The sequence below is a fragment of the Cetorhinus maximus genome, chromosome 22 (genome assembly GCF_964194155.1).
Source record: "Cetorhinus maximus chromosome 22, sCetMax3.hap1.1, whole genome shotgun sequence".
Taxonomy (NCBI): domain Eukaryota; kingdom Metazoa; phylum Chordata; class Chondrichthyes; order Lamniformes; family Cetorhinidae; genus Cetorhinus; species Cetorhinus maximus.
The window spans coordinates 48,125,457-48,150,546 of NC_135900.1; the positions used below are offsets into that span (position 1 = coordinate 48,125,457).

Sequence of the window (25,090 nt, forward strand, 5' to 3'; positions counted from 1 at the left end):
GCTCTCAAGCCAACAGATGAGACCTCCCTCATCTCCATTAAATACCGTCCCAGCACATAACCTATTGTCTCATTGTTGTTTGTGGGATGCTGCAAGCATATTTGAAGAAGAGCAAAAGGTCTGCCCTAGTATTTGACCAACATCTCTCTCAAATAGCGCCATCTGATTAACAGGTCATCCATTTCATTACTGTTTTTGGGATTTTTGTGTGCACAAAATGGCTGTTATATTTTCCTATAGCACAACACTCATGAAACTTCAAAGTTATAAACAGAATATTTTGAAGAATTTCTGAGAAATGTCATTAAAATGCAAATCTTTTTTGTCTATCCAACATACTTTATTATGCCATGCTCCTCCATGTACAATACTCCCTAATGCACCATAGTTCTGGCTATGTAGCATCCTAAGACAAAGCAGCCTAGAAATTAGAACACAATCCAAATGGGAGTGAACAGGGAGTGAACAGGGAGTGATTCCAGTTCAGTGTAGGCTACACACGCCTGATAGGCTGATGGTGGAACCATGGCAAATTGGTCCACTGACCTCAATAGGATAGTAAAAGCAAGATATCCAGAGGCAGCTTGATGGTCACAGGGCCAGGGGTGGGGGTTGGATAGGAAAATTGCCTGTCAGTCTGGCGCTTGTAGAGGTCCTCAGGCATTTCTGCAGAGTTGCAGGGAGGCAATCAGGAAAGGTGATGTCAGCCTCCAGCAATCCCTTTAAGGACTGCTGGTTGTGCCACATATGGAACTACATTCAGGGTTAACCAGTTTCCAGATTGGGTCCCGACACAAGCATTAACTCCTTATTACTATACTTAAATGGGCTAACTGCACTGTTAAGTGGCTACCAGAAGTGTCTCTACAGTGCCTGACCCAACATGGTGGCTACATGTTTCGACATTTAGGTATGGAAGATTGGACCCCTAAATTGAAGCTCTGCCCTCATTTTCGGCCCGTAAGATGGGAGTACCCATCTCCTGCCTGTAAGCAGGTCTAATATCACACTGAGCTTTAGAACATTGAAATCCCACATTCTAACACGTTTTAATATGACCTACTTTTAGGATCTGTACTGGTCTTTGCAGATGCCTCCATAATGTTCCCAGGACCTAAAAACTCCCTTCCTAGTACTCCCAGGCCCTGGGACAGACCTGAAAATACTGATAGGAGCAGATAATCAAAAGATGTCACAGACAAAAGGATCAAAGAAGGTGGTGATATTGTCTAAGAAAAGTGCTAATTAAGAATGGAAGACAGGACACTCAAGGTACAGCTCTAGTGGGGCTGGGGTGGAAAGACTAACAAAGTTTTAGTTTTAGATTTAAAAATAATGGAAATAGGTGGGAAAAGAAGAATCTATATAAATTATTGAAAAAATAAAGGGAGGGGGGAGAAACGGGGTGGGGATGGGGGGAGGGGGAGTTTAAGATCTAAAGTTGTTGAATTCAATATTCAGCCCGGAAGGCTGTAAAGTGCCTAGTCGGAAGATGAGGTGCTGTTCCTCCAGTTTGCGTTGGGCTTCACTGGAACAATGCAGCAAGCCAAGGACAGACATGTGGGCAAGAGAACAGGGTGGAGTGTTAAAATGGCGACCGCTTTGCAGAACACCTGCGGTCTGTCCGCAAGAAAGACCCAAACCTCCCTGTCGCTTGCCATTTTAACACTCCACCCTGTTCTCTTGCCCACATGTCTGTCCTTGGCTTGCTGCATTGTTCCAGTGAAGCCCAACGCAAACTGGAGGAACAGCACCTCATCTTCCGACTAGGCACTTTACAGCCTTCCGGGCTGAATATTGAATTCAACAACTTTAGATCTTAAACTCCCCCTCCCCCCATCCCCACCCCGTTTCTCCCCCCTCCCTTTTTTTTTCAATAATTTATATAGATTCTTCTTTTCCCACCTATTTCCATTATTTTTAAATCTAAAACTAAAACTTTGTTAGTCTTTCCACCCCAGCCCCACTAGAGCTGTACCTTGAGTGTCCTGTCTTCCATTCTTAATTAGCACTTTTCTTAGACAATATCACCACCTTCTTTGATCCTTTTGTCTGTGACATCTTTTGATTATCTGCTCCTATCACTGCTTGCTTATCTCCACAATCACCACACCCTCAACTTCTCTCTCCCCCCACCCCCCCCACCCCCACCTTAAACCAGCTTATATTTCACCCCTCTCCTAACTATGCTTCAGTTCTGCCGAAGGGTCATGAAGACCCGAAACGTTAACTGATTTCTTCTCCACCGATGCTGCCAGACCTGCTGAGTTTTTCCAGGTAATTCTGTTTTTGTTTTGGATTTCCAGCATCCGCAGTAGCTTTTAGCTTTTTGTTTTTATCTCTGAATATACTGATATGTCCTAGGCTCCTGCTTCACATTACTGCCAGATATCAGGAGCCTAATGATGGTAAATGAGTGTTATTATGATCCCTGTAGAGATCAGTAACTTTTAAAAAGAGATGAATTTCCAAAACAGAAATAACTAATGGGCAAGATTTCAAGTTTTAAGATTTATATTGTAACAAACTAAAATCAAAATAAATCAAACACTACTTAACAGGTAACTAATTCATCAAGCTAAAGAAAAGGCACTTTCGTATTAACTAACTAACGCAATCGAAATAGGTCTTACAACCCCTTTTGCTGTGCACCGCACTTCTGGCAGATGTGTAGCATTACAAGAAAAAGTCCAATGTTACTTCTGGCTCTCCAGTAGGCTTACTTCTCCCTGCCGCATTAGGTTGCAACTTCCAGTGTCCTTCGGAAGTTGTTCCACTCAGCCTGAGTCTCCCAGATATGACTTTCACCAGCAAGGCCCACCTCAGTGACTCCTTGTTCCTTAAGTCTCCAGAGCCCAGTCTGTTCTGTTCCCTTCCTTTCGAACAGAAAACAAATTCTTACAAGTATTCTGCTTCTCTATAGCAGTATCTGCCTTGCCTCTCTCTGCCTGTGTCTCACAAAAGCAGCTGTCCCTTTACTATGAAACATTGTGGAAAGGTGTGAAAACTGTCACTTGATTTCAATAGATTTCTGTTTGAATTTCACCCCCATATCAAGCAGACCACATAGGCCTGACTCTGAGCGGAGGTGTTTAGTATGACGTCACCATCCTCCTTTAATCACCTTAAGATGATTGTAAAGACTAACATTTGTAACATTGTGGTTGATAATACTTTTGGCATATTGCTGACACCATGAAAATGATGTCATAGGAGAATTGCATTATTGTGCATAGCTCAGCTATTCATTAGGAACACTTACTAAGCTGTTAGGGTACTGGGATAGAAAATTCTATGAATGTTTTTCATTAAATACCATGGTTGCACAGAATATTTGCATTTCCTGTTGTTTTATTTTCCTCTTCAGCATTTCAAGCTGCTGGTCGATAAACTTAATGCCAAAGGAACAGGAGTTGTAAGTAAGGCGCTCATCGAGGCCTTCATAATCTTGAACAAGGTTTGCATATTTTTAGCATTCTTATCAAAAATTAACTGGGATTAATGGGGAGGTGTGTTCTAATGCATTGCTGCATAATGAGTGTTAGAAAGCTTTAAAGTTTGATATTTATTGATGTTGGTAATAGTCAGTGATAACACTGTGTGGTGGAAGGCAATGTTCCCATACACTTTATTTTCTAATGCTCCCCGTGGATATTATGTTTTATATTTTAAAAGCATAGCTTTCCTCATTTCTAATATTGCGTTCGGGGAAACTCTACAGAAGAAGCCCGAAATTTTGCTTCTTTGTACAGGTGGCACAGGTACAATTGTAACAGGTAAGGAGGAAAATCAGGAGTTTGAGACTCGTGTTTATTCTCATTAGATATGCATTTGGATCAGTCCGAGATGCATGTTCAGGAAATTGTGGACTTTGTACCATTGTATGCAACGCTGGCAGGAGTTTTCCAGCCCCACACGGTGGAGGGATCTTCCAGCCCCACCGATGTGAACGTAGATTTTGATGGCTCACCATCCCTGCCGCAGGGGATCCCGCCGTGGGTGGGAGGTGGGGGCTGGAAAATTGTGGCCATTATTTTGTTGCAACCCAAAATCTGGAGGAAACGTCAGGCCTGCCAGCACAGTTCCCGCCTTAACTCTTAATATCTCATTGCCTTAGGGCGGAATCATCCCAGATTTGCATTAAATGCGGTAGTAGGCGGGTAAAATGACGTTTTACCTGCTGGCCGCAACGGAGGCTTTTCATGTCATATCATACCAAACCCGGCGTATTAATTATGCATTCCCAATTCCATGGCGGGCAGGCTTTCATTCGCCCATCACAGATCATCTCGTCGCTTCATCACTCCAGTCGCCATTTTTAAAGTGCAGCCACGCGCACACCCCTCAGTGCTTCCAGACCACGACTACTGCAACATAGCCCTGAAAGGCAAAAAGACTGCAGCCCCCAGGTTCAATGATGTGTCCCTTGAGGGCCTTTTGGGTGCAGTGGAGACCCGCCGTGATGTCCTCTACCCCCGCTCTGGCCGCAGGATGGGCAGCAACCTCACTAGTCCGGCTTGGGAAGTGGTGGCAGCAGTGGTCAGCGCCAACACCCTGCAAAAGAGGACAGCCACCCAGTGCCGCAAGAGGATGAATGATCTCCTTCGTTCCACCAGGGTAAGTCATTCTCCTCATCACTCTCAACTCACACATTCACAAACCCATCACCCAACCACAGGGCCCCTCACTCACTGCCAGTTCAAGGGACATCACCATTCACTCTTTCACACACATCCTCATTGTCCTCACCCCATCCATGGGACCACTAACCGCTCATACATGCCAGGTATAGTTATCATCTGGCTTGGCAGGCATCCTGCTTACACTCTCTCCAAATATATTCATGCAGGAAGAGCTGGCACACAGCAAGAGGGAAAGGTCGCTTACCGGTGGAGGAATGCCCGAAATCAAGTTCCTCACGGACTTTGAAAACAGAGCCATCCAGCTGGCTGGTGAGGATCTGGACTGTTCCTGTGCTGACAGTGACGTTGGCACTGCTCTACCAAGTGAGGATCCAGCAGTACAACACCATCAGACTGTGAAACAGGACACCGCCATGCACTAATTATCTCCCCTTGCTTTCGCAGGCACATCTGCCAAACAGCCAACAGGGTCCACAACCCAGGGCCTCCAATCAAGCCCTGAAGAAGCCTCTGAAGTGGAATCTGAAGGCATCCTCCTTTAAGTCCCATCACAGCATTCACCCACACCCTCCACCAGTGCAGACCCACACACCTCGGTGGGACCTAGCTTTAGAATAGCCCCGGGATCACAATCTGGTGAGCACATCGCACTGTCTGATTCACAGCAGGTGGCAACAGGGATTTCCCAGATATCTGGCACTCAGAGGACTGCTGGAAGCCAGAAGTTTGCTCAGTCCAAGTCAGATGATGCGCCTCTGGACTTGGTCATGTCACAGTTGCTGGAGTTGCAAAGACAAGCTAGGGACCAACAGGAAGGGATGTCCGCTGAACTCCTCAGATTGCAAGGCATAATGGAGGAGTCTGTCTGCCTACAGGTTAAGGTGATAGCACCGGCATGCCAATGCACTGAGGTCAACACTGGTAGGATGGCGGCAGCCTTTGACCTTGGTCCAGGACGTCGCTCCTGAACTGCTGAACTCCATCGCTGAAACCATAATTAGCCCCCAATAGTGTGTACATGAGAGGGGTGCGGAGCATCTTGATCTCACTCCAGCTACTCCTTCTCCTCAAGAAGTTAGCCAGGGGTCCTTGTGCACCACTAGAGAGGAGGATCAGCAGGTGCACACCCCGGGGCCATCCACCCAGGTGACTCCGGGAGTGTCTAGCCCATCCAAATCTCCTCATTCTGTGACCCCAGCAGCTCCAGCTCCACGGGTCGAAGAGGGTGTCACTGCCACACAGCAGGTCTCTGAAAGCAAAGCAGAGCACTCCAGGTCTCGGCCCTCTAGAGGACGCCCACCAAGGTCATCACAGACAGGGTGCAGCAGTCAACAGGCTGCCTCCACCTCCACTGTAGATGTCCAGAAAGCAACAAGATGTAGCGGCAGGGTTAGGAAGGTTAAGAAGATGAAATTACACAGCCTGACCGTGGGTGTTAATTACTTGTACATAATGTTCACTATTGTCAATACATTCCCAAGAATGTCTCCCTGCCTATGACTCCTTGTTCCGATGAGCAGTGTTGTTGTCACTCAGATGTGAAACATTTCTACACAAGATAAAGGCAAGTATCCCAGTCCAGGAACTCTTCCCTGTGCTTTTTGCAGCCTTCAGACCAAAGACCATTCCTTGGACACATTGCCGATGCCTGCACTTCGATAGTGCTTGTCATTGCAGCCAGAATGTTGTGGGCAAGTGTCGCAGAATTCCGTCATTCTCTGTGTGCTCTCAGCACCTTTTAAGGTGGGGCTGGCCCCCATCTCTTCAGCATCTGTGACCAGTGACACTGTGCTCCTGGAGGGGACAGGTGCTGATGGCAGACAAAGGATCGGATGCTCCTAAAGTTTCATGGCTGCATCTCCATGATATGACCCTGATCACAGAGCACAAGCAAGCTGCCCTCAGCCAGACAGGAGTCAGGCATTCACAGATGCTAGGTGAAGCTTTATGGAATGTCCTCAGTGCATGTTGTCATCCTCCTGTGATCAAGTGGCTATTAGGGCCTCCACTGTGTCTCCATGACAGGGGCATTACCACAGAAGGTATGTGCACTGCCATAAGCCAGACTGGAGTCAAACGTTCAAAGGTGCAAAGTGAGGATCTTATGCAGTGAGGAGACACCATGTTGTCATCATCCTCCACAATTCAGGCAGCAATGAGGGCCTCCCGAACGTGCCTACCTCGTCTGACCAGTGAGAGGGCCTTAACGCCACCTTCGAGGACTTCCTCACCCTCATCATCATCACCTTTCTCCTCATCGGAGGAGACCCCCAGCTCCTCCATTGCCAGTTCCTCTCCCCGTTGCAGTGCCAGGTTGTAAAGGGTGCAGCAGGCGATGACAATGCGTGACACTCTCTGTGGACTCCATTGCAGTGCTCCACCAGACTGCTCCAGGCACTGGAACCTCATTTTCAGCATCCTGATTGTTTGCACCAGCAAGCTGAGAGTTGCAGCATGAGCCTCATTATACCTTCGCTCTGTTGCAGTCTGAGGCCGCCGCATGGGCATCATCAGCCACGTCCCCTGCAGGTAGAACTTGTCCCCAAGGTGCCATCCCTGCAGCCTCTGTGGACCCTGGAAGATGTCAGGGATCTGTGACCGACTGCAAATGTTGGACAATCCCTAGGAACTGTGCGCAATCCTGCAGGATGCATTTGTGGTGGTTGCACACCAGCTGCACATTCAGCGAATGGAAGCCCTTGCAGCAGACATAGTTAACCGCGTGTTGCATCGGAGTTCTGAGTGCCACGTGAGTGCAGTTGATGGCACCCTGCACCTGTGAGAAACCCAAGATCTGGGCAAATCCAATCGTTCTTGCATCCTGGCTGTCCTGGCCCTGAGCGAAATGCACACAGTTGTGTGCCCTCGCGAAGATGGCATCTGTGACCTCATGGATGCATTTGTGGATGGAGGCTTGTGATATCCCACAGAGGTCACCTGTGGAGCCCTGAAAGGATTCACTGGCATAGAAATTGAGCGCCGCGGTCACTTTCACAGCCACTGGCAGTGGATGCCCTCCATGTCCACATGGTGCCAAATCCTGCAGTAGCTGGCAGATGTGACCGACCTGTTCCCTAGACATACGTGGTCTTCGATGACACCAGTTCTTGGTTATCAGCAGGAATGAAAGGCAGCGTCTATAGGCCTTGGTTCTAGCTAGGCGCTAACCAGTGACAGCTCGCTGTGGCTCTTCGGCTATGTATGCGGAAGACCCAGCCGCCCCTTCTTCCAGAGGATGCTGCTCCACCCTCTGCTTAGCCAGGTGCCTCAGACGCTTTCTTCTCCATTGTCTTCGCTCTCTGTATGCCATGAGGCACGCAGCTAGTTCACCAGGCTCCATGATCCTGATGTTGTACTCCTGTAGGATGAAACAGAGAGATGGGTGGGTTAGCATGGGTGTAATAAGAATCTATCTTGGTTAAGTCTGAAGGCCCCCTTAATGCATCCTGGAGAGTGCTGGCCACCATCTGGATAGCCAGAGATTAGTGCGCTGCATGGCTGCCCGAAACCCCACCCACCTCCATCTGACCAATTGGCTGCAGCTTTGCCCATTGGACTGCATGCTGTGCTCTCAGCTCAGGTGCAGGCATTCTCCTAACCCGCACTGCAAGGCTGCACTGTTAGCTTGAACCATGGGGGAGACTGGTCCAAACCGGGATGATAACTTTACAAGGGGCTGTGAGCGCCTCCACCAGTGACTATGGCCAGCTTTAGCCTGGAGATTGTGCAATGTGCCCAGTCTTCCAGCTGTTCTTCAGTCCACCAAAACGCTCATTAGTTTGCAGTCAGTGCCCGAGGGGTGAAAAACTCTCTAGCACTTGCTGGCACTTTGATGCCTCTGCCTTGCTTGAGTGGGCAGATAAGCTAAAGGCCCGACTCCAATCATATCAATGTGGTTGTGCCTGAACTGTCTCAATTGCAGAGGAATGGTCACTTTGTACAGGTTTCCCTAATGTGTGGCTGTTTCCCTCTCCCACCCACTCCCAACCCTGCATGTGCTTGTGTGCTACATACAACTGCAGGGCAGCCTTTTCCCCCCACTGAAGTTGCCTCAAATGCAGGGCAGCCTTTGCCACCACCCCCCAACACGCCTCAACCTTGAGGTCCAACAGACGTCCCTCGCGAGCACTCCACAACATTACTGTGCACTCACCCCTGAGTTCCCTTCATAGCGCAACCCCCCAAGTGCACACCTTGTATATGCTGTTGTGAAACTCGTTGGCGTGCAATCATGGCGAAGTGGGTGGACGATCCAGAGGGGGTGGGGGATGAGTCTCATGGGCTGGCCTTATAATGATATGCAGATATATTACAATGAGGTTCCCAATGTTCAATGGTGGGAAACGCGGCCCGCCATAGATGGGCTGAGCGGATGATCGCAGACTGGTTTCATGATGTCGTGAAACTGATTTTTGGCCTTTTCGTCACATTGCTCACTCACACCACCAACCATGCCCGACCCCAGTGGGCAAGGATGACTCCATCCTTAGCATCTGACTGTGATTAGTTTGTTGCTTTGTTAGTTTTTTTTTGCTTCCTTTGAATGTTATGCACTTGTGTTTAGTTCTGTTTAATTCAAAACCATTTCCTTGGGAACTTCAACTTCCCACTCTAAAATATCCAGCCACCCAGGCAACTTCACCCATGCCATGACTGTTTCTTTATAAAGTTCATTAGGTCTTCTCAAAATGGAAGATCTGAAGGAAATGCAACAGCAAAAACCAAGAAGGGGCCTCAAATGGAACAAGAGACACAGGAAGTGGGCTTGAGCAGCAACATGTTCACAACTGGAATCAACCATTAATATGTATCCACTCTACATAAATGACCAATACCTCATGCTGACACATTCTGTAATGAACCCCTACTATCCTGAGCCACCATGCACAGCCAAGCAATCTGTTACGACCAGGTTAACAGGGCTAGCTGACTCCTCTCTTTGTACCACTCCTAGGGGCTGAATTTCTCCCCCCGTCGGGGGGGTTATGTGGGGGCGGGCGGGGGCAGGCCCGAACCCCCGTGCCCCTGGTAGATCGGTTTGACATGTGTAAATTTAAATAAAGGGAAATAAAAACTTTTAAAACATGACCCCTCATGTGACACTGTCACATGAGCTGGGACATGTGAAATAATTATTTTAAAATTTTTTATTGACTTTTAAAATATTTCATGAAACCTCATCCCGCCCGTGGATGAGGTTTCATGAAAATGTGAAGGCCGCCTGGGCTCTTCGCCTGCCCGTCAACCTTAAGGTTGGACGGGCAGCTCAGCTAATTGAATTAATTACTATTTAAATGGCCTTAATAGGCTTTTAACAGTTTGGTGGGCACGCAGCCGACCCCAGGTAAAGATGCAGAAATTATTAACAAAATGTTTAAAATGTACAAATATGTCCAGCTACCCATTAATGCAAAAACAACACAAAGACACACAAACACACATAGTCTCCCAAGCAAGCAAAAAAGAAGTAAAACTGCAGAGTATCACATTTAAGGAGAAACTTGGCCAGTAGCAAGTAAAGTCAGAAAAACAAATCACTGATTATCCAGAGGCTTGTTTACAGCTGAAGGTTCCCGATCCACAGTAGCTGCTGCTTCTTGGAGTTTCTCACTGGAGACAGTGGGGTTAATTCAAAGTTCTGCTTTAAGAATTCCTCGGTTTGCAGTTAGGAGGTCTTCTGCTGGGTTTTTCAAATCAAAAATAGCTCAGCTTTGATGAGAGGTTTCAGAAGAAAGAAAGATGAGTAAGGTTGTTATCCCTATGACAGTTTCTCTCTGACTGTACAAAAATCCAGTATCGTTTCACTCAAAAGCTAAGTCATGTGACCTCTCTCTGAGAGCTCCATAGACTTAGCATAAAAGCAACTTGTGTCTGTCACAAATGCAACATAGTAGCTACTGTAAGATATTCTTTCCCAGGATGTGGACATCGCTGGCTAGGCCAGCATTTATTGCCCATCCCTAATTGCCTTTGAGAAGGTGGTGGCGAGCAGCCTTCTTGACCTATTGCAGTCCATGTGGTGTAGGTACACCCACAGTGCTGTTAGGGAGGGAGCTCCAGGATTTTGATCCAGCAACAATGAAGAAGCCTTTAAAGTTTCCTTTGCTTAGAATAAGTGTTCTCTTCAAAAACATTCAATACATATGTATATCCAGCCGATGACATTATAAATTAATATTTTATATAACACATCTTCATACCAATACAGTGCTGCATTAAGGAGTGTCTCACAAAGGAAACATAAACACAATTACCCTTTGTAACCATATCCACTTTATTGTTTTTTTATTGTGGATTTTGGTGTACTCCTTAACCCAGGGCTGAATTTTTACCACAAACGGGGAAACAGGAGCTGAGTTTATTTTCAGGTCAGAAATCCACCTCCAGGGCGAAACTGATTGAAGTTAAGAATTACACCAGATGAGCCCCGGGTTTCTGCCCATTTAGAGCCTCTGGGCATGGGAATAGAGATGGATTAGATGACATGTCGGACTGATTTTGACTCCCCACAGCAGCCTTCGCTGAGGCCGCTGGTTATCTGAAAGGAGAAATTTGTTGATTGTGCCAAAACATTCCACAGCATCAGAGATATCATTTGAGAACCAAAGGCCTGGCACCCAGGGCAGGGGGTGCCCCTTGTTTATCAATGTCGACCTGGATCTAATGTTGGAGACCATGAGGGAGAGGAAGGAAGACCTCTTCCGAGGGTGGTTGGAGTAGGCCACCTTGTAGTGCAGCAGGGGTACCTACCTCCCTGTTTAGCGCCATCTCCCTTCCCTCTAATTCCTCCTCCTCTCTTACCTTCTGCTCATGCTCCATTCCAAATGAACTCTCTCCTCCAGGGTCTCACCATCCTCAAGGTTCACTCCTCTCTGGAGGGCCATATTAAGGAGAGTGCAGCAGACCACACCAATCACAGAGACTTTTGCAGGAGGGTATCAGACAATGACACCCATCTGGCCCAGGCACCGGAATGCCTTCTTCAGGAGCCAGGTGGCTTGCTTGATGGTTGTCCTCCTGAGCAGGTGGTGTTGGTTGTATCACCTCCGTGCCTCTGTCTGGAGTTCATAGAAGGGTGAATAGCCATGTCTTCAAGGGATATCTCTTGCCTCTAGGATCCATTCATGCACTCTGGAGGTTGGAGTGAAGGTCTGAGGCATGGAGGAAGCTCTTCTTGTGGTCACAGATCATTTGGATTGAAGGAATGGAAGCTCTTCTTGTTGATGAATCTCACTGGTGCGTTGCCTTGATGGCCACATGGGTACAATCGCTGATGTCCTGCAACTAGGGGAATCCAGCGATGGCAGGGAAATCCTCTGCCTTCTGCCGTGAAATAAATGTGCTGTCCAGCATTGGCAAAGAGGGCATCAGTGACCAGTGAGATGCAGTGGTGTGCAGCCTCTTGTGAGATGCCACTAAGGTCCAGAGTTGATCCTTGGAAGGAGCCAGAAGGGAAGAAGTTCAAAGCCGCAATGACTTTGTTGGCCACTTACAGGATATGATGACCAGTACTGCAAGGTGCAAAGACTTCGGCAATGAGGTCACATACCTCTGTGACCATCTGACTGGAGAGTTTCAGTCCCCTGTGGCACTGGGTCTCAGTCATCTCCAAGTAGCTCCATTTTCGTCAGTAGGTCTTGTGTGGAGGTTATGGTCTTCCTTCCCCTCTTTCCTCTCCCCTACACTCTTAATGTCCAGGGTTCCGCCCTTCCTGCAGAGGGTGTTGCCCCTCTTTGCCACTGGGGCCAAAATTTGACAGTCAAGCCCCCAACGATAGATGCAGCCTTTCTTTTGGCAGATTGTGATTGTGTTTGGCAGTCTTGTCCCTACACTTCTGCCCCTGCAATGCCAGGGAGGGGGACATCCTTATTCAGTGCCTGAATGCTGAGTTCCCACTCTCCCCACCACTTCTGCAGCACTAAGTGGACCTCCTTACAAAGTGCTGAATCCCCCTTAGACCTGCTGATCGTCATGGGGCAAAGGTGACGCCCTGGGGCAGCCTTGATTGGCCCTGCACTCTGTACCCGCCCCTTCAGCTGATCTGCAACAGGCACGTCCTGAAACCCATGTACCCCCTTCAAAATTCCAACTTGCCCCTCCAACAAGCTCTGAATGAGCTTTTAAAATACTTTAATTGGCCTCAATAGGGAAGAGAGGAGGGATCCCTGTCCCCCACTCTCCCCACCCTGTTTAACATTGCTGGTGCCAGGAACAGCATCCTCATCCTGACACGCTGGCTGGTGCTAATATTTTTAGGCATCCCTTGTCTCTGTTCCTGACCTTGGGGGGCCTGAACATTCACCCCTTCACACTACCCCTCCCTAACACTAGTGCTTACCCTTGGTTGCAATCAGATACTGAGAATTTAAAATTTTGTTTGACACCAAGGTGTCAAATCACCTGGATTTACCTGGATTACCCAGGTAAATCTCCCAGCTCGGGGCTACAAAATGGGGAATAACCCACTTAGCAGACTCTTCTACACATTTCAAAGAGCTATTCCCTAGTGGTTGCTCTATGGTGGATACTCCATCCATGCCATCCTTTTATACCTGCCCTCTGGTAGGACATGTTCAGCATTAGCATGTCATTTTCTTTTAAAAGAACATCTGAGATAGGGAGCTGACCTGTGTGATACATTACTGATGCTATGATGTCTCCTACTTCTGTGCTGCACAACGAACTGAATCACATACTTTGTCCCATATGCAGAATGTATTTACACAATACAATTATTCAGAAATTATTTATGATTTTATAGAAACATAATTTATATTTACTTTATGTACCCAGTGTTGATTTCTGCTCTTTGAATTTCTCTGTTCTATTCTCAGTGCACCTTCTGATATTTATATTCCTTCTGTTAGTTTAATGAGACAGGACAAGGCAGCCTGTGTAACCAAGCCATCATGCTGATCACAGATGGTGCAGTTGAAGAGTATGAAGCAATATTTGAGCAATACAATTGGCCTGACTGCAAGGTACGTGCATAAACAATTTGAATTATATTATGCTGTATTAATTTCAAGACAAACATAGTAAAACAAATACAGAAGCCAGTGGGGCTCTCATGTATACCTGCATAGAGCTGGTGAAGATGCAGAACTGGGACAAGATAGTTCATTCCCTTCCAATGTGGAGACAAGAGAAATTGCCTTTGTTACTGTGATCACCCATGTGCTTTGGGGGAAACCTATATTTTATGTTGGTGATGGTCCCTTTAAGAACTAGGTTTCTCTCGGAGTTGATTTCTGGTAAAGCATCTATCTTCCAGTAAATGGTCATGTGACCAAGTTACCTGGGAGATAGACATTTAAAAAAGGGTCAACAAATATTTAATTATAGTGGTAAATTGTCATAAAGTCATAAGGTTTTACAGCACGGAAAGAGGCCCTTTGGCCCATCATGTCCATGCCAGTCATCAAGCCCCTATCCACCCTAATCCCATTTTCCAGTGCTTGGCCCGTAGCCTTGTATGCTATGGCATTTCAAGTGTTCATCTAAATACTTCTTAAATGTTGTGAGGGTTCCTGCCTGTACCACCCTTTCAAGCAGTGAGTTCCAGATACCTCCCACCCTCTGGGTGAAAACATTTTCCTCAAATCCCCTCTAAACCTCTTGTCCCTTACCTTAAATCTATGCCCCCTGGTTATTGACCCCTCCACTAAGGGGAAAAGTTTCTTCCTATCTACTCTTTCTATGGTCCTCATAATTTTGCACACCTCAATCAAGCCCCCCCTCGGCCTTCTCTGTTCTAAGGAAAACACCCCAGCCTATCTAGTCTCTCCTCATAGCTGAAACACTCCAGACCAGGTAACATCCTGGTGTATCTCCTCTGCACCCTCTCCAGTGCAATCACATCCTTCCTATAGTGTGGCGACCAGAATTGCACACAGTGCTCCAGATGTGGCCTAGCTAACGCTTTATAGCTCCATCATAACATCCCTGCTCTTGTATTCAATGCCTCGACTAATAAAGGCAAGTATCCCATATGCCTTCTTAACCACCTTATCTCCCTGTCCTGCTGCCTTCAAGAATCTATGGACATGCACACCAAAGTCCCTCTCATCCTCTGTACCTGCTAGGGTCCTACCATTCAAAGTGTACTCCCTTGCCTTGTTAGCCCTCCCAAAATGCATCACCGCACGCTTTTCAGGATTAAATTCCATTTGCCACAGTTCTGCCCATTTGACCAGCCCATCTATATTGTCCTGCAAATTTAAGGCTTTCCTCCTTGCTATTTACCATACCACTAATTTTTGTGTCATTTGCGAACTTACTGATCACATCCCCTACATTTGTGTCCAGATCATTAATGTACACTGCAAACAGCAAGGGACCCAGCACCGAACCCTACAGTACACCACTGGATACAGGCTTCCAGTCACAAAAACAACGGCCATCACCCTCTGCCTCCTGCCACTAAGCCAATTTTGGATCCAATTTGCCAAATTTCCCTGGATCCCATGGGGTCTTTTCTTCTTGAATAGTCTCCCATGTGAGACCTCGTCAAAAGCCTTACTGAAGTCCATGTAGACTACATAAACTGCACTACCCTCATTTACCCTCCTAGTCATCTCCTCGAAAAATTCAATCAAATTTATTAGACAAAGCCATGCTGACTATCCTTGATTAATCCTTGCTTCTCCAAGTGGAGTTTAATTCTGTCCCTCAGAACTTTTTCCAGAATTTTCCCTACCACTGATGTTAGACTCACTGGCCTATAGTTCCCTGGTTTATCCATGCCACTCTTCTTGAATAATGGTACCACATTAGCTATCCTCCAGTCCTCTGGCACCTCTCCTGTGGCCAGAGAGGATTTGAAAATTAATGTCAGGGCCCCTGCAATCTCCTCTCTTGCCTCCCACAGTAACCTGGGATAAATCTCATCAGGGCCTGGCGATTTATCCACTTTTGAAGCGCGCTAAAACTGCTAATACCTTCTCCCTCTCAATGCTAATTTGTTCAAGTACATCGCAGTTGCCCTCTCTGATTACTATGCCTACATTGTCCTTTTCTATAGTGAGTACAGGTGCAAAGTAATCATTTAAAACCTCACCTACGTCTTCCGGCTCCTCACACAGATTGCCACTTTGATCCTTAATGAGCCCTACTCTTTCCCTGGTTATCCTCTTGCCCCTAATATACTTATAAAACGCCTTTGGATTTTCCTTTATTTTACCCGCCAGTGTTTTTCATGCCCCCTCTTCGCTCTCCTAATTTCTTTTTTAAGTAACCCCCTGTACTTTCAATACTCCTCTAGGGCTTCCACTGTCTTGAGCCCTTGGTATCTACCATAAGCTTCCCTTTCTTTCCATATCCAATCCTGTACGTTCCTCGACATCCAGGGTTCCCTGGACTTGTTGGTCCCACCACTCACCTTTATGGGAACACATTGGCCCTGCCAACATGTGTGGGTGTGATTATGTTTTATGCAGGTTTTCTGGCTGCAGAATAGGAAACATTCTTCCTCGCAGAGTTCATTGGAAATTCAGTGAGATGGCTAAAGGAGTTTAAAACTCATGTTAACTGAAAGACTCCTAACAGTGAGCTGAACTTCTAGGGATAGCCTAGTTGAAACAGAGAGAGAGAGAGAGGGAGAGAGTGTTTTAGATGCAATACCCCAGAGTTCAAGAATATTAGAGCCAAGAGAGTTCTGACCCAAGCTGTTATACTGAAGATGTTAGTGGTGCTTGTGTTGAACTGAGAATCTACAACTGAGGGATCATTGTAGGAGATTTTGAGGGAAAACCTTGCTGGAAATATGTGGAAAGCCCAAGAAATCTCATTCCTTATTATAATCTTTGAAGCAGTACTCAGACCAAGTGGTTAATTTTCCACTTTGTAATAAGTATCTGGCTTCAGTTTTGGGGTGTAAATCAAATGAGTTGTAGAAGAAACAAAAACAGAAAATGCTGGAAAAAGTCAGCAGGTCTAACAGCATCTGTGGAGAGAAAAAAAACAGAGTTAATGTTTTGAGTCCTTATGACTCTTCTTCAGAGCAGGAAGGAAAGTTGAGTTAGGAAGTTTGGTTTAAAGTATAAGTAACTGTGTTCATTGTACTTTTAATATCTTTAACTTAATTGACTAATTAAGATAGAATGTAGTTGTTAGTACTCATGGGGCCGAAATTTTCGCTCGGTGGGCGGGCATGCGCCTGACCCACTCAAGCGTGAAATGACACGCGTTGACATCAACTGAGTGTGCTGACGTCAATGCTCAGCCGGCGATAGTTCTGTCTGTGGGCATGCGCCGGAGATGGCAGCACACCTGCTGACAATTAAAAGGCCTGTTAAGGCCATTAAGTATCTAATTAAATCAAATTTTTTGCTGCCCATCCAACTGGAAACCTCATCCACAGGCAGGATGAGGTTTCCAAAATCAAATAAAAATAAAATAAAAACTTTAATTTTTCATTAATAACATTTCCCTGCTCATGTGACAGACTCATTTTATTACATTTTTATATTTTTCATATCTCTTCAAACCCCTGAGGTGTTACTTGTCTCTAGTGAAATCATAACAACTGGGGTCAGGTCCGGGATAATGAGGTCACAGATTGAGATGAATGCAGAGGGATGTTGGCTAAGGTTGGCTAACAGGAGATCAGGGTGAATTTTACTATACTATGTGAACAGCAGGATGCCTGTGGCAGTTGCGAAGACTTTTCTGGGGCAGGAATATTTAACCCTGAGTGATTAGCAACGATTAACGGAGGTTAGGTTAGTAGAATTAGCAACAGAATTGAAGTTAGAGATGAAAGCAGGGGCAAAAAAGTAGAGATATTTGATGCAATGGTACAGCGCTTGGAATTGAAAGAAAGAAAGGCTGACCCAGGTCCAAAGCAGATTGAGTTGACTAGGATTCAATTGCAGATGAAGCAGCTTGCATTAGAAAAAGATGGAGAAAAGGCTGCAAGGGAGGAAAGAATGCAGCAAATCAAACTTAAAACTTGCACTAGAAGCTAAAAGAAAAAAGGCAGCAAGAAAGGAAAGAGACAGAGGGCGGAATTGTCCCAGATTTGCACGAAGTGTGGTAGTGGGTGAGTAAAACGATGTTTCATACCAAACCCGCTGTGTTAATTATGCATTCCTGGAAACATGCACTTCCATGGCGAGCGGGCTATCATTCACCTGCCATGCCATCATCTTGTCACTTTAACACACTGGGTGCCATATTTCAAGTATAGCAACATGCAAAACTCTCAGTGCTTCCAGACCACAACTGCTGCAAAGAAAGGCAAAAGGACTGCAGGCCCCCAGGTTCAATGACACATCCTTCGAGCACCTTTTGGACACAGTGGAGGCTCGCTGTGATGTCCTCTAACCCCCCTCTGGCTGCGGGATGAGCAGCAACATCACCAATCGGGCTTGCGAAGTCGTGGCAGCGGTGGTCAGCGCCAATGTCCTCCAAAAGAGGACAGCCACCCAGTGCCGCAAGAAGATGAATGATCTCCTCTGTTCCACCGGGGTAAGTCACTATTCTCATCATTCTCAACTCACACATTCACAAACCCACCACACATCCACAGGGATCTCACTCATTGCCAGTTCAAGGGGCATCACCATTCACTCTCTCACACACACCTTCATTGTCCTCATCCCGTCCATGGGACCACTCACCACCCACAGGTGCCAGGCAGAGTTATCATCTGGCCTGCTTTCCATCTCTATTCATGCAGGACAAGCTGACAGACAACAAGAGGGAGAGGGTGGTACAACAAGAGGGGGAAAACAGAACCATCCAGCTGGCCGGCAAGGATCTGGACTGTTCCTGTGCTGACGGTGAGGTCGGCGCTGCTCTACCAAGTGAGGATCCAGCAGTGCAACATCCATCAGACAACCATGCCGTGCGTGATGTGTCCTCGTTCACAGGCCACTGCCATGCACTAATTATCTTCCCTTGCTTTCGCAGGCACATCTGCCAAACAGCCAACTGAGTCCATGACCCAGGGACTCCAATCAAGCCCTAAAGAAACCTCTGAAGAGGAACCTGAAAGCACCCTCCTTGAATTCCCATCACAGCACTCACCCATGCCCTCCACCAGCGCAGGGACACACACCTCGGTGGGACCTAGCTTTAGAGTACCCCCAGGATCACAATCTGGTGAGCACATCGCACTTTCTGATCCACAGCAGGTGACGGCAGGGACTTCATGGGTGTCTGGCACTTGGAGGACTGCTGGAGGCCAGAAATTTGTTGAGTCAGGTGATGGGCCTTTAGCAGTTTATGGAGCTGCAAAGGCAAGTTCAAGACATCAGGTAGGGATGCCTGCTGCATTCCTCAGATTGCAAGGCATGATAGAGGAGTCTGTCTGCCTTCAGGCTGAGGTGATAGTGTTGCACTGAGGTTAATACTGGTAGGATGGCAGTCACCATGGAGACCTTGGTTGTTCCTGCATTGCTGCTTGGGCTGAACTCTATCACTGACCCCATAGTTGGCCTCCAACAGTGTGTATGCGAGAGGGGTGAGGGGCAGCCCGATGTCACTCCAACTACCCCTTCTCCTCAAAGAGTCAGCCAGGGGCCCTTTGCCATCCATGGGGATGTAGATCAGCAGGTGCACCCCCCCTCCCCCCTACCTCCCCTGGAGCCACCCATCCAGGTGACCTGGAAGTGAACCCCCTCTTCCTGTGATTTCAGCAGCTTCAGCTCCACAGGCCGAGGAGTGTGCCACTGCCACACAGCAGGGCCCCAAAAACAGGTGAGGTCCCTCCAAGTCTCAGCCCTCCAGAGGACACCCACCAAGGTCATTACAGACAGAGCATCACAGTCAGCAGGCTGCCTCCACCTCCACTGTGTACGTCCAAGGAGCACCAAGATGTAACGGCAGGGTTAGTAAGGTTAAGAAGATGTAATTGCACAGCCTGGGCACGGGTGTTGATCACTTGTACATAATGTTCACTATTGTCAATAAACCCCCAAGAGCTCCTCATTCTGATGAGCCGTGTTCGTGTCACACAGATGTGAAATCTTTCTGCACCAGATAAAGGCAGGTGTCTCAATCTAGGGCCCCTTCCATGTATTTTATGCAGCTTTCAGAGCAAAGTGATGGTCTGGCCTCTCATTCACTGGACACATTAGTGATCCCTGCATCTCGATGGTGCTTGTTCATTGCTGCCAGAATGTGGGCAGGCATCACAGAGTTCCGTCATTCTCTCTGTGCTCTCAGCAGCTTTAAGATGGGGCTGGCCCCCATCTCTTTAGCATCTGTGACCAGTCCTGCCGTGTTCATGAAGGGGCGGACAAAGGATCAGATGCTTTTAAAGTTTCATGGCTGTGTCCCTATGATATGACCCTGATCACAGGGCGCAAACAAGCTGGCCTCGGCCAGACAGGAGTCAGATATTCTCAGAGGCTATGTGAAGATCTATGGAGTGTCTTCACTGAATGTTGTCATCATCTTCCTGCAATCAAGTGACTATTTGGGCCTCCACTATGTCTCCATGACAGGAGCATTAACACAGAGGGTATGTGCGCTGCCATTAGCCAGACTGGAGTCAAATGTTCATAGGTGCAATGTGAAGATCTTATGGTGTCTCCTCACTGCATGTCATCATCCTCCTCCACAATTCAGGCAGCTATGAGGGCCTCCTGAGAGCGCCTGCCTTGTCTGGCCAGTGCGAGGGCCTCATCGCCGTCATCACCGCCTTCGAGGACCTCCTCACCCTCATCACTGTCGACGTCCTCTTCATCAGAGGGGTCCTCAAGCTCCTGCATCTCCTCCTCAGCCAGCTCCTCACCCCGTTGCAGTGCCAGGTTGTAAAGGGGGCAGCAGGCGATGACAATGCGTGACAGCCTCTGTGGACTCCATTGCAGGGCTCCACCAGACCAGTCCAGGCACCGAAACCTCATTTTCAGCATCCTGATGGTGTACTCCACCAAGTTGCGAGTAGCAGCACGAGCCTCATTATACCTTCACTCTGCTGCAATCTGAAGCTGCCGCACGGGTGTCATCAGCCACATTCTCTTCGGGTAGCCCTTATACCCCAGGAGCTATCCCTGCAGCCTCTGTGGACCTTGGAAGACGTCAGGGATCTGTGACTGGCTGAGAATGCAGGAGTCGTGCACACTCCCTGGAAACCATGTGCAGACCTGCAGGATGCATTTGTGGTGGTTGCATACCAGCTGCATATTTAGCGAATGGATCCCTTGCAGTTGACATTATTGACTGCGTGTTGTGATGGAGATCGGAGCACCATGTGTGTGCAGTCGATGGCACCCTGCACCAGTGGGAAACCTGAGATCTGGGCAAATCCAATCATTCTTGCATCCTGGCTCTGCTGGTCCCAGGTGAAATGCACAAAGTTGCGTGCCCTTGCGAAGTTGGCATCCATGACCTCATGGATGCATTTGTGGATGGAGGCTTGTGACAGCCCACAGAGGTCACCTGTGTAGCCCTGAAGGGAGCTGCTGGCGCAGAAATTGAGCGCTGCTGTCATTTTCACAGCCACTGGCAGCGGATGCCCTCGATGTCTCCGTGGCGCCAAATCCTGCAGCAGCTGGCAGATGTGACTGACCAGTTCCGTAGACATGTACAGTCTTCGGCGACACTGGTTCTCGGTCATCTGCAGGAATGAAAGGCGGCGCCTGTAGACCCTGGGTGTAGCTGGGCGCCATCGGCCTTCTTCCAGAGGGTGATGCTTCTTCCTCTGTCCAGCCAGATGCCTCAGTTGCTCTCTGCTCTGTTGTTTTCACTCTCTGTATGCCATGAGGCATACAGCTAGTTCATAAGACTCCATGATCCTGATGTACTCCTCCTGCAGAATGAAAGAGAGACACGTGTGGGTTAGCATGGGTGTACTAAGAACCTGTCTTGGTTAAGTCTGAAGGCCCCTTAATGTAACCTAGAGAGTGCTGGCCACCACTTGGAAGGCCAGAGTTTAGTCGCTGCATGGATGCACGAAACCCACCACCTCCACCCCAATCCACCCGACTGATTGGTGGCAGCTTTGCCAATTGGACTGCATGCTGTGCTCCCAGCTCAGGCGCAGGGATTCTCCTAACCCACACTGCAAGGTTGCACTGTTAGCTTGAACCGTGGGAAAGACTGGTCCAAACCGGGATGATACATTGCAAGGGGCTGTGAGCACCTCCACCAGTGACTGCTCCACAGCCAGCTTTCACAAGGCGATTGTACAATGCGCCCAGTGTTCCAACTGTTCTGCAGTCCACTGAAATGCTCATTAGTTTGCTGTCTGTGCCTGAAGGTGAAAAGCTCTGGAGCACTTGCTGGCACTTTGATGCCTCTGCATTGCTTGAGTGGGCAGATAAGCTAAAAGCCCGGCTCCAATCATATCGCCGTGGCTGTGCCTGAACTGCCTCAGCTGCAGAGGAATGGTGACTTTATATAAAATGCCCCTAATGCTTGGCCGCCTACCTCACCCATACCGTGCCCCCCCAACCGCCATACCACACGCGCTTGTGCGCTACCTTCAATCACAGGGCAGCCTTTGCCCACCCACTCCCCCCCCCCCCGCCATATTACAATAGCACCCACACACACATTCACTCTATGCAGGGCAGGAGTAGTGTCGTGAAGGATCTCCATAGCACCGAAGAGATGCAAACCATCTGCCCCAGTGTTTAGTGACACCTCCCCTGGCAGACTCCTTCAGGCAGTCTAGGGCCTGCAGGAGGTCTTCTTTCTGAGGGGTGGGAGTGGAGGCCGACCAACCTGAGGAGGCGATCGTTAGGGCGATCAGCGTATGTGGACCCCAAAAGAGGTCCGCCCTGCAGTGCAGGAAGAGGATGAATGATCTCATCTGCACCACCAGGGTAAGTCAACCTCATTCCAAACTCACACTCTCATAAGGCCATCAGGCAATCTAAGGGTTACAGTCCACAGGGATCTCACACTAACAGCAGAAGGGACATCAGCACTAATAGTCTGACAGGAACTTTAACGTCACCTCTCATGTAACATCCTGCATAAATGGCATCTTCATCCTCTCACTGGGGAGGACTCAGCACACACAGCAGGCATGCATGTTCCAGAACTGCTCTGTTGCTCACAGTCAATCCATCTGTCTTTATGCAGGACAAGATCCCCCACAACAGAGAGAGATCGATGACCGGAGGGAGGATGCCAGAGTTGAGGCCACTCTTCCCCCTACAGCAGAGCTCGCTGTTGAGGACAGGGAACATTTCTACATGGAAGGCAAGGTCGGCTAGCCAATGACTAATTACTTCTTTTCTGTATTCCAGCCACCAGCAAGAAAAGGCAGAGGGAGAGCATCAGCAGCACATTAACCCATAGCCCCCAGAGCACCTCAGATGGGGAGGCCACTGAAGAAGACCCCTCACTGCATTCACCTGCATCCACCACCAGTGCAGATACACACACCTAGGTGGGTCCTAATTCTAGAGTAGGTTCAGGGTCACTATCTGGTGATCACCTCACGGACATGTGTCTACAGCAGGTGGAAGCAATGGCCTCCGAGGTCTTTGGCATGTAGGAGTACTGGAGACCAGGCCCCTGCTGAGTCTGAATCCAATGATGAGGTTCCGGAATTGGCCCTCAGAGAAATGTTGGAGCTGCAATGACAGGCAAGGGAACATCAAGCAGGGTTGTTAGAGGTCGTCAGCAGATTAGAATGAATGATAGAGAAGTCGATCCAAGTTCTGTCTGATATTGTGGCTCCGGCATGCGAGCACATTGAAGTCACCATTGGAAGGGTGGTGGCTGCCTTGGAGACCCTGGCTCAGCAGAATGCTCAGTTTATGCCGTATTTGTGCTTGGACATGCATACCATCGCTTTAGCCATGAGTGTGTTCCAGCAGTGGCTAGGTGAGAGGAAGGGCGGTGAACCTCAACCTCCCTCCAGGTGCCCCTTCTCCTCAGGGGTCAGGGAGGGCCCTCAGGTACCCACAGGGTGGAAGACTGTCAGCCGGACACCATGGGGGCATCCACCCAGGACACTCTAAAGGTGTCCAGCCAACCCAAATCCCCTCTGCCTGTGACCCCATCTACTTCAGCAGGTCAGGCGGAGGAGAGTGCACCAGATTCAGAGCAGGAGACCCTTTGCAGGCAGGGGCCCTCCAGGCCTTGGGCCTCCGGAGGATGCCTGCCAATGTTGTCTCAAACAATAGTGAATCACAGTCAGCAGGCTGCCTCCACCTCTGCTATGGATGTCAGGGCTGCACTGAGACATAGCAGTAGGGCAAGAAAAATAAACAAGTTCTGGAAACACAATGGTGGCACGGTGTCCAATCACTGCACATACTTTGCACCTTTGTAAATATATTTTGCTTCCCTCCGTCTAAGTCTCAGGTACTGAATGGCTCTTCCATGTGATGTAATGCTCTGTGGTCATCCAATGGTAACAGATGTCCCCCTCCCCGCTCAATTATCTCCCATCATGTCCCTCAGTTCTATATTGTCTCATTCAATCTCAGCTCAGACCTTTATGTCCACGTGAGCGACATGAACAAAGTCAGTTCCTATATTAACACAATGGTCAGACAATGCACATGTAAGCCTTGGATCAGAGGATCATATACTGCGGCCTCATGAATATAGTTCTTGGAAGGTTATCGATTATCCTGATGCAACTGAAGTCTGTGCTCTGTATATGTTAGGTATTTATTGCGACCCGCATTGGAGTCATTCCAACCAAGTGCACTTTTCAATGGCCTCCATGTAATGACTGTTATGTTTGGGTTACAATTTAATTAACTCTAGAGGACCATAGCCTCTCATGCCTGCCTGCAGCATTATCTTGGTACCAAGTTTATGGCTGAACATCACTCTTTTATTAGTTCCCACTCTCTACATGCATGATCCAGTGCAATGGAAGTTTTTGCACTTGATGTTTGAAATGTCTGCTCAACGGCAATGAGTTTGCATTGTTTTAGGTGTGTGCCTCGCCTCATGATGCCGGCCTATGACGATGTTAGTTTGCACCTGAAGGTCTGGCTAGCGTTTTTTTTACAGAATCCATATGCTAGATCTCATAAGGACAATCAACATTGATCTCTGAATGTGACAGTGCAATCAGTGTCCTAGGCTTCCTCGTACATATCGTGCTAGAATGAAAATGTGAGGACTATAGTGGGATGAGAGCGAAGCTCCTGTACACCTCCTGAGTGGTCTTTTGTATTTTCAAGGGTACTAAGTTATCCTTAAATGTTGTAATGATGCTGACTGGGCCATGTCTCTCCCAGATGCCAGGGCAATGCTGGACCATGAACTTGGGAAGTTTCCAAAAAAGGCAGGGTTATGTGTCCTTGTCAATGATCATATGATAGTCCTGCTGAAGCACTGTTTATGCTTACAGAGGTAACCAAACTCACAGGTTTGCTTCCATGCTGTAGAGTAACAGATCACAGCATCTTGAAGAGACGCTTGTCATCCTTAGGGGTTCGGTATCAAGATGAAGCCTGACCATTAGTTATGCATGAGAGATGCCGCTGTCCGGATTTAGATCCAACCTCAGACGATCAAGC

The 25,090-nt window shown here is 48.0% G+C and overlaps 1 protein-coding gene across 2 annotated transcripts in view; it reads left to right on the forward strand.

Annotated features, from left to right (window-relative positions):
* Positions 1-25,090, forward strand: part of cacna2d4a (calcium channel, voltage-dependent, alpha 2/delta subunit 4a) — a 718,409-nt gene that overhangs the window by 173,018 nt on the left and 520,301 nt on the right. For both annotated transcript variants that reach the window (XM_078568258.1, XM_078568257.1), the window contains exons 10-11: positions 3,368-3,457; positions 13,511-13,624. In XM_078568258.1, coding sequence (XP_078424384.1) covers positions 3,368-3,457; positions 13,511-13,624 — 204 coding nt within the window. The remainder of the gene's footprint in view (positions 1-3,367; positions 3,458-13,510; positions 13,625-25,090) is intronic.